General features: G+C 40.3%; 1 protein-coding gene and 1 long non-coding RNA gene across 5 annotated transcripts in view; one reads left to right on the plus strand and one right to left on the minus strand.

The window, feature by feature from the left end:
• LOC135453953 (uncharacterized) overlaps positions 1–14,487 on the plus strand; it is a 91,264-nt gene that overhangs the window by 59,165 nt on the left and 17,612 nt on the right. For both annotated transcript variants that reach the window (XR_010441998.1, XR_010441999.1), the window contains exon 2: positions 7,374–7,597. This is a non-coding gene — a long non-coding RNA (uncharacterized LOC135453953). The remainder of the gene's footprint in view (positions 1–7,373; positions 7,598–14,487) is intronic.
• Positions 1–14,487, minus strand: part of SHISA9 (shisa family member 9) — a 176,916-nt gene that overhangs the window by 7,351 nt on the left and 155,078 nt on the right. For all 3 annotated transcript variants that reach the window (XM_064725518.1, XM_064725517.1, XM_064725516.1), the window contains one exon: positions 12,353–12,508. In XM_064725518.1, coding sequence (XP_064581588.1) covers positions 12,353–12,508 — 156 coding nt within the window. The remainder of the gene's footprint in view (positions 1–12,352; positions 12,509–14,487) is intronic.

Consider the following 14,487-nt stretch of genomic DNA (forward strand, 5'->3'; position numbering starts at 1 on the left):
TATTTTAAGGACTAGTTTGTGAAATGCAGAGCTTTATTCTAGCCAAAAAGACTCTATTTCAAATGAAGGGCTAGAGATGAAGAAAGCAAGGCAGTGGAAAGTGCTGAGGACAGGAGAGCAATGGAATTGCATCAGTGACACACCATGGTACAGCTGAAATGAAGTCAGTGCCTGTTTGTGGGAGGCTTGTGAGGCTGTCTCTCTGTTATGTACAGCAGTTTGTAACAAGGCTTTGCTTCCACAGCCATGGGTTTGCCTGGTGTCATTACCTGAAGCTGTGGGAAACTTCTCTTTCTCTAAGTAATGAAAGTGAAAACTCAAGGAAGGACAGAAGGGTAATGAATCCTGACTCAGAGGCAGCATGAGAATTTTGCCCAGGGAAATACTGGGCTGCTGCCTCTGGTGGTGCTGTTGATCCTCTCTGAGTGTGTGATTGCTTATTCATTTGCCTTTCCAAGCTAGCATCTAAGACAATATGTTCAAAGGCTTCCAGGACATAAACCAGCTCTGTGTGAGAGTTCTTGCAGGATTTCATCTGAAAATCAAAGTATCATTTGTACGTTAGCACAAGTTTATTCTTGGGTGAGGGAAAAAACTCAGACAGAGGTTGTATTAGCTGCTCCTAGGTATGGATTGGATCCAATAAATTCACAGGAAAATGTATTCCATGCAGTAAAACAAATAACTATCAGCTGTGTTTTGAATTAAGGGGCTCACCAACTATCACGGACCATAGAAGCATTTGCTCTGCATGATATGAAGGGGATTGGGAAACAGAATGCATGGGGAAATCTCAGCAAGACAGGATTCTGTTGGTAGAATGGGGAATGGCAGGATGGTGTGAGAGATCTGTCTGTGGCCAAGAGGAGGGAGTGTGGCCGTTTCATGGCTGGTCACTGTTCTCAGCTCAGGCACTGGGGTGGCTCTATACAAGCTGGGGCAATTTTAAACCATACTAAATTTCAAGAATGGACAAATGCCATTGAAAATCATTTTTGCAGCCATCCTTCTCATTCTTGTATTGAGTTTTGAAAACTCAGAATTCAGCCTGTGGCCTGCATTGATTTCTGTCCTAAATATTTGGTTTTCTTCTAATACCATTTTGCCTTTATTCAAGACATTCTGAAAATGAAGACTGTTTTATATCTTTAGATTCTTTCCCATAGTTTTTATTTCCTACTACTGACAGAGGTAAAAAAAAACCACATAGTGCATAGAACCCCTCATAAGTTTTGTAGAACTTCTTTTTGTGGCTCAGTGTTATTCCTCTCCTGGCCCCCTTTACCACTTCATCTATTTACTGATTTCTTACAGTGATCTGGAGAGAGACCAAGCATGAAAAAAAAAACCATATCAACCTTTTCTTCTCAGACATTGTTTGAAAAGAGCTTGTCCACCTCCAGACACAAGACTACATTTTGTTTTCCCAGTGAAATAACATTATTTCAAGATATGAGACATGAAAAAAGATAAATATGTAGGCCCAAACATTTCTTCTCTTCTTTTGATTATCTTTGTGACAGTTTATGAAAGGCTGAGGAGGCCAGAATATTTCTGTGTTTTGAGACACATTAGGAATGGTTTAGGACAGGAATGTAATTAGACTGGGTAAGTGAAGGCTCCAGTCTCAGCACTGCTCTTTAACCCCACAGCAAAGTCTGCTGCCTGCCTGGCATCAGTGAGAGTTTGATGGGCTCCTCAGGCATCAGGCAGGATGTGTTTCACCAGGAGCAGGGCTGCCATTCCCTGCAACACAGGAGCAGCCCCATGGCTGGGAGCAGAGTGCCCCTCTTCTGACAACGTGCCAAAAAGCACAGCACTGCAAAGTCTGCTTTTCTCTTTTTCCAAATGTTTATTTACTGGGGGAGTTTAGGCAGGTTTCTCCTTGGACATGTAAAACAGATTTTCCAGCTGGGCTTTGTATACTTGCCTGCATTGATTTGCATAGTATTAAATTGCAATATTTATGATTCAATTTTGCAAAGTGCTGCAGTGATATTGTGATTTGGTTTTGATCAAAATACTCCAGATACACACACATTCTGCCTAATCTAGGGACCACTGGCATGCAGATACTCAAATCCAACCAGTAGAAGAAAAACAGGACTTTTCCTGACTAATCAGGATATAGGCTCTGTTAACCTGGAAACAAATGGTGGCTGACTCATGTTAAAATAACATTAGAATTGTAAATGTTTTTAGCAAACATGAAATCTGTTGCATGCAGATAGACAAAGATCACACTGCTTGGTTGTAACCTCAAGTGATTTAACATTTTAAATTCAAGCACCAACATGCTAAACTGCTGGTTCAGTATTGTACAATGAATGATAAATTTTAGAGGAAGTAAGAGCACCAATTCTATTCTTGATCCAAAGGGATGAAATTGTAAAAGTCTAAGAGAATTATGTATTAAAATCTCTGACTTTTCTTTGAAAATGCAGCCAGTGGCGTTCCTGTAACTGTAAATCTGTTTTTTCATTATTTTTTTTTCCTAAAGCCCTCTAAGCTTGTGGCTTTCATGGCATCTACAATGGCAAATAAATATGAAAAGTTCTACTGTGAAATATTTATTTCATTTTATCTCATTTAAACATATTTATCAGGTTTTTTACTGGAAACCTTATATATGGTATGAAAACTTGCCTTTTGGAATAGAAACTATCTAAGGAGTCATGCTGTCATGCTTAACTTCTGAATAAAGCATGACTGCAGCATAAACTGATTTAGGAAAGGAGGGTTTGGCTTGCTTTCTAAAAATGCTGTCCAAAGCCAAAGAGGTTAACACTTAGGAGATTTGCTTAAAAGGCTTCTTCCACTTCTTCTTCCAGTAATCTTGCTTGCTTTTTCACTGGGTGGTTTTTAATGCTTCTCAGGATAAATCTGATTGTGCCAGAACTTGTGCAATGCTTCCATACACCAACAGTAATTGTTTGTAACCTTTTTGGTTGGTGAGGACTTTCCGTTTGTGTGAGGATGGCAGGGGCATTTGCGCTGCACACAGAGGGGGCACAGCAGAACAGAGTTCACCCTGTTCTGCAGGGGGTTCAGCATCCCAGAGAGCCTGCTTGCTTTCTCTTCAGGTGTCAATTTACCTTCTCTAACGTTGACTGAAAAAGCTCTGCTATTCCTGACCACGTTTATTTGTAACAACTGCTCTTAGCATGAACATAATTGAATTTTCTTTTCACACGTCGCTGTTGGCGTTCTCCTGTGTGCTCGGTTTTGTTTTCAATTTTAATACTTTTGATTGATATTTTTGTCTCTTTTCATATACTGCTGCTTATAACTCTTGCACATATGTCTGAATCAGCTACAGATGAGCTGCAAATACCAGATGTGATGACATAGGAAGCTGCATGAGAGCACAGAGAACCCAATTCAGAGTCTGAACATGTAATTAAGATATGGTTTTAGTGCTGAAATAGACTTGCATTTTTATGCCTTTCAACTGCCATCATACTATTATTTCTCAACATGAAGAAAGGCCTACAGGGTTTTTAAATTGTACTGGTTAAATGAAAAAAATAAGTCCCAGTGATGTAATAGCTATTTTTTGCCTAATTTATTTTTATTTTATCTGTTTCTTAACTGCTTTAATTTAAAAGGATTTTTTGTAATTTTTCTGTGTTGAAGTTGATTTTTTTTTCCAAAATAGTTCTGGCATAAGTAGCATAAGTAGTTTCTATTAGAAAGTTATCTTTTTCTACTCTTTTCTCAGGAGGGGAAAAAAAAAAAGAATGAAGTAATTTCATAGCTATACTTATGCACATTGAGTTCTGGATTTTTCTTCTTTTCCTGTCTCCCTCTTTTTAGACTCTATAGCATTTGTGTTATTAAACTCTTGAGCATGGTTGCCAGAGGTTTCCAAACCAGAGATATGTGTGAAAGTGAAAGGAACTTGTGTTCCCTTGCAATTCCCAGACTTGCCCTGTCAGAAGAAAATGAGTTTCTTCAGGTTTTCCTGCAGCTTGGGCCAAGTCCAAGGCAGAGCCCTGATGTAAGGCAGCAGTGTCAGTGACTGAGAGCCAGCCCAGGCCAGGCTGGGAATGCAGCTCCCTGCCATGGAGAGCTCACAGGGACACACCAGGCTGCAGCCACAGAGGAGTGCACAGCTCCTCTCTCCCCTGCTCCCCAGGAACTGCAATCATACCAATGGCTGGGCCAAAGCAGCAGCAGCTCCTCAGGGCTGAGCTGCAGCTCTGCCTCCTCCCCTGTGGCAGGGCCCTGGCTGCTCCCCACAGCAGCACCTTCCATAGCCTGGAAAGCTTGGCAAACCTTCCCCCCGCAAAAACTGCCTGTTGTACTTCAGATTTCCCTTAGAATGGAAACAAGTGGTATCTCTGTGGTGGTTTTTTTGTGCTGTAGTATCGTTACTACTACATATCAGATTTCTTTTTCAACTTCTCTTTTCCCCTTATTCTTCTTCAAAATAAGCTGTTAGAGAAAGACTCTTGCAGAAATTAACTGTGCATTGCAAATCATATTACTGCTCTTCCTCTCTCCATGCCTCAAGCTCTTTGTTATTATAGTGTGAATGTGTAGGAATGAAGCAATGGTCTCTGTGACTTTTATGTGTGCAATTTCTTAAAAACACATTTACTGTCTTTAGAGCCCCCTTTGCAGAACCAAAATAGCAGAGCGATAATTGCTGCTATTTATATGATATTGTTAATAAGGGATTCATTCCTATCAGTTGTCTCACTATCTTTTGTGTTCATGGGTAATCCCGAAGAACATTGCACATTTGTACATATACCCACGTACAAAGCTGAAAAATCTTAAAACATGATATCACACATTGAACACAGGTATGAAACTCTTCCTGCAAAAATATTGTCATAGATTGCCTACAAAGCTAATAGTCCAGAGGGGAAAATGGGTGGAGTGTGCTAAAAGCAAGTGGTGCTCCATGTGTGGGCTCCATGGTGGGAACTGTTAAAAGCCACACTTAGCTGCAATCTAGATTTGAGTTGGGATCCCACAGTGTTGCTGTTTATCTGCAGGTATTCACAGTTGTTTTCATATCTTTAGGATCAATCTCTATGCTTAAATAATTGATGACAAAAATTGCATTGCGGGATGAAAAGTATGTTTATATTGCAAAATAAAACAGTTACAGAGAGGCATGTTTAGGAAGGGCTGCAAGTGAAAATGCTCAGCATTGTTAGGCTTTGTCATCTCATGAGCTGAGCCTAGTTTTTATTGGCTCACTTTTATTGCCTGAGCATAAAATTTCACTCATGTCTTCACATCACTTAATGTATAAAAAATTTCGTGCAAAATTCATGAGCATTTCATAGAAATAGGCTGGAATAACCCATGTTTGATTTAGATTAACTTCTTTTCTTCCTGAGGTCACCACTGATCTCAATGGATGGAAATAAACCTGGTTACTGTAAGCTCATTTTATCTGAAGGCTCTACCTTCAAGGCCAAAAGACAAGCAAAAGACAGCAAAACCCCATTCTCTAGCAGTTAGCTGGGTTTCTGGTACTCTTATTTTAGATCTCCCCATTATGTCCCATAAAAATGAAATTTTTGTTTCATTTTGATTCATTATCACATAATATGGATTTTTAAAATCAATTAGTTTCCAGAGAGCCAACCTAATTTTCAGTGAAAGGGTGTGAGTTCTCTATGGTGCATAACTGATGGAATGTGGAGTGGTGCTTATAAGTTGAACTTCTGTGAATAATTGGTGATTTACTTTTCACTATTTTAATGTGCTGATAACAAAAAAAAAGAGGCTGTTTCTCAGTGGTAGGCAGAATAGATGCAAAGAATATCAACATCAAGAACAAGAGTTAGGATGCACAGATTTAAATTTGCTCTTTTGGCATGAAAAAGAGGTTAAGGTTTAATAAATTACTATGAATATTCTTCAGCCATTACATAACCAGGGAGCTGACCAAGTTCAGAAAAACCAAATTCACTAGGTATGAGTCCAGCCCACAGAACTAAAAGTTTAAACCTAAACTCAATACACCTCAAGGTCAGATTTCCTTTCTTTCCCGAGTTCAGTGTATGGCTAAAGTCCAAGAAAGGAGCCAACATAGATGGCAGTGTCTGAGAGAATCCTGTTTTGGTGCTAAAACTGCTTCCTGTTAAAGAAGGACCATTTGCAGTTTCCTTCCTGCCATGATGTTGCTTCTGCCAAGACCAACAAATCCCCAAAGTTCACAAATCTGTCTGTTTGCTAAAGGATGGAATGGGCAATGGCTGCTTGGAAGTCTGATTGCTTAGAGCACAATTCCCCATCCTCAGAAAGAATATCCTCCTGTAGATTTTACAGTAAAATGTTGTTTTTTAAAAAGCCAAAAAAGAATGTCAGCAAAGCAGATGATTTAGCTCAAGATACTAAGGCTCTGCACAAACGCCACATTTATAATTAAAATATGAGTACTTCACTGGAAGGAGAAATGAGTGTTCTGGATGATAAAACAAGAAAATATTTTGATCAAGACTCTCCAAGCATTTTGTATTTAACTATGACAGTGTGCCTGTGGGTATCAGAAGCCAATTGGGTAAATAACAGATAAAATAATTAAATTATTTAGTGGAAGCAAGAAAAGGTCTTGTAATTTCATCTGCATGCACTGGGCAGGCTGTGAAATTTGCTGGGTCTCATCAGAAGATGTGAGTGAAGGAAGTGATGCTCCACTTCCTCTGGTGGGGACTGGGGAGGCTGAGGGAAGGTGCTGGCAGGGGTTGGTAAAGCAGGGCTTGCTCCTGAGTGCTGCCAGGATTTTCTCTTGTGCCTGAAGTAGAAGCAAGGATTAAAATATGAAAGACTTCCCTAACAAATGAACTCTCAAAAGCTTCAAAATCTCCAGCCACAGTGGGCTGAGTAAATAATAATAATAATGAAAATATATCCAGCTTTTTGTCCCACTTTCTTGAGCCAGATCTGTAGCTCCAGTGTTGAGTTGGGCAGATCTAGTGGAGCATTATTTATGACACAGCACATACCTCTGGATATATGAAATCATTATCTGAATCACCCTCTGGGTATTACAAGTGATGCTTTAATCTCTGCTTCCCTGTTTTTCATGGTGTTAAATCCAGTGAGATACTCCTATGCCCCAGATGTTTTTGATCCATCTTTGTGTAACTGCTTATGGAAGTGGTAACTGAAAATTATTTTTGTCTTTGAAGAGAAAGCACAATTCCTTTTTCAGCCTTCCAAAGAAACACGAATATTACCTCTCAGTGTAACAGTGTGGTCGGTATAGGAAAGTAAATTAATGCAAACATATTGGGTCTAGTAAATTTGTAGTTCTGCTTTTCCTACAATTGGACTGTATCAAACCTGTGAATGCATCGGCAGGCATGTTGTGTTTCCATTTTTCCAATTGCAGTGTTTCTTTCCAGGCCAGAGCACAATGAACTACAGGGAGTCTCATGGTGAGAGACAGATCTTGCACCAGCACAGAGTTACAGCCATTTCTATGGAAATTGAAGGTTTGAAGCCTGGGAGAAAGCAGCAACAAATTTCCCATCAGACAAGAAGATGGCTCAAAGATAAGAGCCCAGAGCAAAGCTTCAGGTGATCTTCCCTTTGGATCCCTCTCTGTGTGCAGAGGACACAGGACCAGGTCAGTTTGCTCTTATGCTTCACCTTTCTGGGGAGTTGTTGCCTGGTGCCTTGGCACACCTGTGGCCACGCTTGTTCTGCAGGGACCTAACCAGGAGATATTTATTCTTTGAGTGTCATATTTGCAGAGTCTCACTTTGCAGTTTTGCAACTGCAAGCAGAGCTAGCTCACAGTCTAATGTTTCCTCTGGGATCAAAGAACTGTGCAGCTTCAAGAAATGCTGGGAGCTGTAGACTCAGAGATGTGATGGTGGGTCTGCTGCCAATTATATCCTCCTAGCTTCACTATATCAAATCAATTAGATCTGATTTAATCCCACAGGAGACTAACAACTCCCAGCATCAGGGAAGGCTTTCTCAGTCTGTGTTTTGGGAAGGAATTTTGTTCATTGTATGTTTATTTAATTTTTATTTTTTGACAATGTCCAGTCAGTTCCTCAAATGTTTTTGTGAGAGAGAGAGAGAAGGGAAGGAGAAAATTCACGAAAGAAACAGAAAATCAAATGTAGAAACATTTGTATTCTCAGTTTTTACTTGCGTGTTTGTGCACCTCTCTAGCAGCTGAGTGATCATTTTCCCAGTCCTCTGGGGATTTAGAAGTTGGGTTTGGAGTATTTTTTCATTTCTGCAAGAAGGTCTGAAGATATTTAATAACTTTGCACTCCCTGAAATTCAGGAAAGAAAATTAACTGTTACTGCGCCAGACTTGCAGAAGAGTGTGACTGGATAAATAACTCAGGATAATGAGGCCTGTTTGAGCTCTAGGAAACTCTTATGCAACAGGATGGACTACAACTCTTGCAGCTTAGCTGAGTGGATTTTGAAGTTGGATTGTTCATGCTTTCCAAATGAATGTCCAAATGATGTGCATAAAAATTTGTGATGAGCTACCTTTGTATGTCCTGGGACTTGAATTTCATGAAGGTGTTCAGCTACAAGATCTCCATCCACTTGTAGCTTCAGGCATGTCAGTATTGCTTAAGTGAGCAATAACCATTTAAGCATGGAGTAAAAACATGGTTGATGAACCAGAAATAAGAATAATTTATGCAGAAAAACCTCTTTCTGCACTTTTCACATAAATAATCAAATACTGCAAAAGCACTGAAGAAAACCAGGATCATGTTTTCTCAGGTGACCAAAAAATTGAAATTTCCAGACACTGGGTGTTTAGGAAAAAAATTCAATGACCACTTCTGCTGGGACTGGTCTTGGAGCTGGTTAACCCTTTTCCCTCAGCTGGTCTCTCACATTCTGAGGTGGGAAAAATTTGGCACTGCTGAAAAGAGATTCTGTGGCTTGAAAATGGAAAGATAATGGATTAACAGAGTGCACCTAACAGTAAGAGCAGTCAGCCAGGTAGGCTGGAGATGCTAGGAGGTAAATTTCTTATCTATTTGTTCAGGAAATGGGTGTTCTCTGCCTCATTTCCAAGTGGTCCTCTGCCTCTGCTGGTTATTCCCTGATGCTGTGTGTGCCAAGGTAGAAGGAAAATAAAATTCTAGTGCAGTGAGGAAAACAGTAAGCACATCTCAACTCACCAGTACATTACTGTACTCCAGGCACTCATCTGAGAATACAAAATAGGCACAGAATGTCCTCACATCATTCAGGGATGTAAATGCCAGCAGGCAGGAAGGGGAAAGGTGAATTTGGTCAACAACCACGGTCAGTACTTAAGGAATTCTGGAGGCTGCAGCAAATAAAGGATTTCCTAACAAGAAATGAGGAAGACATCCTCTTCCAGAGAGTGTAAAAGTGTTTGGTTGTGCACTTTGAGCTTATTCAAGGAAAAATACTTAGCTTTTTAAATAAAATACATCCACAGCAGCCCTTTCAACTCTGTCCTCTGCTGTGGTGCTGAATCAGACACTGCAATGCACACATTGCATGAACATGAGCAGTCCAATGTCCAGCCACACTCTGCTAAGCTCTGTCACCTGGAGTATGAGGTGTAGCTTTAAAATTGTTCCTGGGATCGGCTTGCTCTCGCTACCAAGGTGTGGTCATTCTTACCCACAATGCAAACTGATAGCAAGGGCTCTCTTGTCTCTTGTTTTCACAAGCACTTGAATCTTTACTGAAGTTAATGGAGAACCTGAACATGATCAAAACAGAGATTAATGTGACTTGTTACTTTTCCATAAACTGAATTTTCACAGCACACAATCATTGAGGAATGAGTAGCTCAATTCTAAAATAAGCCAAATTTTTAGGGCATCTGTAGTTCAGAAGAAAACAGCTGTGTAGAAATTAATTTAATACTGCCTCTGGTAAAGCTTCACTTTTTCAGTTATCTAAACTTCTTACCACTTATGGCCACATTCTGATGAGGGATATTAATGTGCTATAGCTACAGTTGCTACAAAACATTAGAAATGCTTCTTCCTCCAGTCCCTTATTAAAAAAAAGGGTTAAGCATAGGGGACTACACCCAAACAATGGGATTGTGCAGAGTAAGGGGCACTTAGGTAAATACGGTTTGCCTCAAATGCATGGAGAAATATAGAACACAACCCTTACTAAGTTTCTCTTGAGGCAAATGAATGCACCCTCAATCCACTATCAATGAATGCAAAAGGGAATGGATTACACACACTCATTAACCTGCTCTGGGGATCCATAAATACAGGTCTGAATGTTGGCAGGCAAAAGATGCCTTGCCCTGTGACTCGAGGTCAGAGTGAGCTCAGTCTATGTCTGGTTGCTCAAAAGATGATGTCAGGTTAGATTTGCACTGGTGGGCTTGATGTTGGCCAGCTCCTTTTCCCTGTCAGAGCTCTCTGAAAGCCAACACGAACCCAGCAGTCTGGAGAGCTGGATGTCAGCGTGCTCACAGACCTAGGCCTGGCTGGCATCAGGGAAAAGCCTCTGTGTGACCTTGGGATGTACTCAGGAGGTACTCTTGGGAGGAAGCAGGGCCTTGAGAGTCTGAAAATGGTTGAAAACCCAGTGTATTTAGTTCTTGTTCCATAAGTTCAGACAGAAGGTGTGAATGTGCAGCAGTTTCAAAACCTGTCTTGTTTTCTGCTGAGAAGCCTGGATCACAATGCAGCGCTTTTGTACTTGTGAAAATTCACCTGCATCTAAAACTTAGCAAAAAAGGTAGAAGGGAGGGAAAGAATATGGGAAAAGCATGGAAAGATGGTGCAATCCCCCTGGAAGAAAATGTCCCTGAAATTATGTTTAATTTAGTTTAGGATTCTAAGAGGCATTATACAACTTCTGGAGCTGAAGTGCACAATCTTTCAAGGTTGATTTAACTGTATGGTTATAATCTAGCTGCTTTAAAAACTTGTACTCAGACGCACAAGAAATATATAAGTTCTGATTTCATCATTTTTTTAAAAGGTACATTCACTGGCTCTTGGGCAGATGAGAGAAGTTTCTTAGAGTGTTTCATCTCTCATTTTGTTATGCTTAAATACCTTTCAGCTTTGATGACTGGCTTGACCTAAATTGACATCTGAAAAAGAAGCTCCATATCAGTGCATAAATCTGTGATAATCACCACATCATTACACAGTAGCACCTTTTGAAGAAGGAATTGTGAAGCTGCTTGGTATTCAAAACCCAGCAGAAAGCTATTAACCCTTGTTTTTATAAACAGATTTAAAACACTACTTGTAAGATATAAAACCAACAAGCTAAAGTAAAACTGAGCTATTTGAGATGGGATTTTGATGTACATTTTGTTAGAGGTCTGGTATCCTGAAGTGCAGATAAAGGAATGTAAGTTTGTGATGAAAATTTTTTCTGGCATGGTGAAGACTTGATTCTTAAATCAGAAAGCTCTGAGCTGTTCTGCTCTTTTTCTAGATAGGTATCTCTGTCAGGAAATAGGGAGAGTAGCATTGCTCTGAATTTATGGGGAAATGATGTTAACATCCATATGTGAAAGGTAACCAAGGGCTCTTGGGAAAAGACACCCCAGTTCCTAATGTATTATTGTCTGGAAGGGGCTTTCTGTCATTACAGGGTGTGTAGCAAGTATTTACAACCCCTGGAAACTATTATAAACTTAGACATTCAAGATGAAATTTATTTTGAAGTTTTTACTCATTATTGTCCTTTTCTATCCCCCCAACTGTTTCTTTGAGGGTGTTCTCTCATTTCTTTAAAATAACATTAATCAGGCACAGAAATAAGCCAACTCTGGGATCCTTATTAGGAATTTTATCATGCACTAATTGTTTGAAATCACAAGATCTCAGAACATTCCTCCAGTGATCTACTAATGTGCATCTTGCAGTGAATGTGGAAGCTCTTACTTCAGAACTGTGTGAGTTCCTTCTCTTTTTGGGCAGGTGTCTAAGTTTTTCTCTCTCATTTGTGTAGAAAGCTGTGAGAAATACACATCACAATGCATATATAGGCATATTATAGGATATCTCAGGTTGGAAGGGACCCACAGGGACCATCAAGTCCAACTCCCTATTCATCACAGGTTTGAGACATGAAGAACTTGGGCTGAACCTTTTTCGTACATCACAGGTGAAACCTGCTGGGAAATGTCTTGCAGGGGCATGGGGTGGTTTTGTGTGCATGTATGAGCTCACATCATACCATCACCATCGTTTTCTTATCCCTAAATTGCAGTCCTTGTCTTAATTTTCATTGCATTTCCAAGTAACATGATATCCCACATTGCACTGGAGCATGGTCTAGTCCAGCTGAGGCAGAGCTTGTTTCCAGCTTGGAGGCAGCGAGTGCCACGAGCTGAGCTAGAGCAGAACCGCGCCGGCCGCTCACTCACCGACTGCCTTCAGAGACGCGTACTTGTTCAGCTCCTTGCCCGGGGGCTGCTGCTCGTACGGGTTTGTGATCTGTCCCAGGCTGGGATAGGAATGTTGATGTGCCATCTGAGGAAGGAGGGGAGATGTTGGCATGACATTATTCATCTGTGGCGGATCTGTATTAAAGAAAATTAACAAGCATTAAGTAAGGAGTGAATTAGAGTTAAGGTTTTCAACGTCATTTTTGAGTATGGATTAGACAGAACATGCCCTGAGATTTAATGCAACAAAACAGTATTACAAAGTGGGAGTTTGAGTACAGCAGACCTGTCCTTTGAACAGTTAATGGTATGATTAAAAGCTGACAAGTAATTATGGCAACACACAATAATTTTTGTATAAGAAGGTCTTTGAACTAAAAAATAGGTTTTCAAAACAATTAAACACCGACAATACTGAATTTGCTACAGCATTAAGATACAAAGCAAAACATGGAGTTTGTTCCAAGTTAGACTGAATACAGGGCAGTAGAGTGGTTCTCTGCAGTAAAAGAGCCAGACTCATTTAAATTGGCTCAGGCTGCTGCACATTCACAGTTACACTGCTTTTAAAACCAGGAGCAGCTTTGTTCTTTGCACAGCATTATGTTGTGTTCTGTAGACAAGCATCACAGTGTAAAATGTGCTTTTTTGCCTCATGACTATCATTAGGTGATTTCTTCAAAGCACACACTTTGTCCTTGTGTATTCTCCTCTCCCCTGATGCTGGGTATTGTAATATCATACCAAGATCATGTTTTCTGTAGCAGACATTCACAAAAACAGGAGCTAATCACTGCTTATGTAGCATTTTATGCCACCAATAACCCTATACCCTTTCTGAAATTGATTTGTTCCTTTTTAGTAGAGAATACAGCCTGTATACTTTTCTAAGTTAAAATTCATTTGTTGTTTCTAGTGTTCAGTTCCAGCCTCTAAAGCATTTGATCATAATTGTATGCTGCACTCAATTTGCAAACCTAAATTTCAACGGATTTCAACGTGGTCAGTGTATCTTTTTTGCTGAGTCTTTCTCTAGGCTATGTATTTTGAGATCCTTTGAGCTGATTGGCAATTCTAGAACCTTCTCATGGCTTCTGCAATCACAGACAAGCACATTTTTCTCCTGCAATGACACCATGGTGCTGTCCTGGTGACAATACAGCAACTTCCACAGCATCAAGCACAGCGTAGAGATCATGTAGACAGAAAGCAGGTCAGTTATGGGAAAGGCAGTTTATTGTGATGGATGGATTGGAGCATCCTCCAAGTGCCCACAGGATCTGGCAGGAGCCAAATATCCCTGCACTCTGCCAGGATTTTAAGGGAATTGAGCCACCTGGCTTTCCACAGCTCATTAATAAGCAGGAGCTCTGAAGTCAGTTAACAGATTTACTGCTGAGAGAGAAAAGAAACCAAAGGTGTTTTTTAACTTCTTCGCTGTCTGTGGGGCCTGGTGCAGCCTCTGCTGGTCTTGCTGGGGCTGCCCTACAGAGTTCTGTCCATCCCATACACCTGTGCCTAATGTGGGAGGGGACCCTGAGGTAACAGGACAAAAACTGTACCAGTGCTATCATCAAACCAAAAAACTGTACCAGTGCTATAATTCTTCTTGCTGTTACTGATTCTTAATAAGGAAGAACCAAAAATGAGAAACTTTTCTATTTCAGAATTCCCCAAAAATTATTGGAACACTTTTTGAATATTTTTGATAGTTTACCTTGAAAGTTGGTTAAGTCAGCAATTTCACAGAAACAGTTGTTGTTTTAAGGAATTTTTATTTTGTCATAAGTAAAAATTCTCAGTTTCTGTTCAGTTCTAGTACTGGCATGTCTGAGCCAACTGAGTGACTCTTAGAAAAGGAGTTTCTGCAATCCTTTGCCATTCCATCTCTGGAGTACAGCTGAGGAGAGCCTCTCAATAGAATGTTTGAACCAATGAATAGCTGCCCACTCTTTCCAAACCATCCATACCTTCCAAATATCTCTCTGGCTGCATCTGTGAGTGCACTTTGAGCAGGAGTGCCAGCACAGCTGTATTTCAGTAAAGGGCAGCACTGAAGGTACCAGCATGGGTGGGACCTTCACTGTAAAGAAGGTGTCAACTTTTTAACCCTA

Source organism: Zonotrichia leucophrys, chromosome 14 (genome assembly GCF_028769735.1).
Source record: "Zonotrichia leucophrys gambelii isolate GWCS_2022_RI chromosome 14, RI_Zleu_2.0, whole genome shotgun sequence".
NCBI lineage: Eukaryota > Metazoa > Chordata > Aves > Passeriformes > Passerellidae > Zonotrichia > Zonotrichia leucophrys.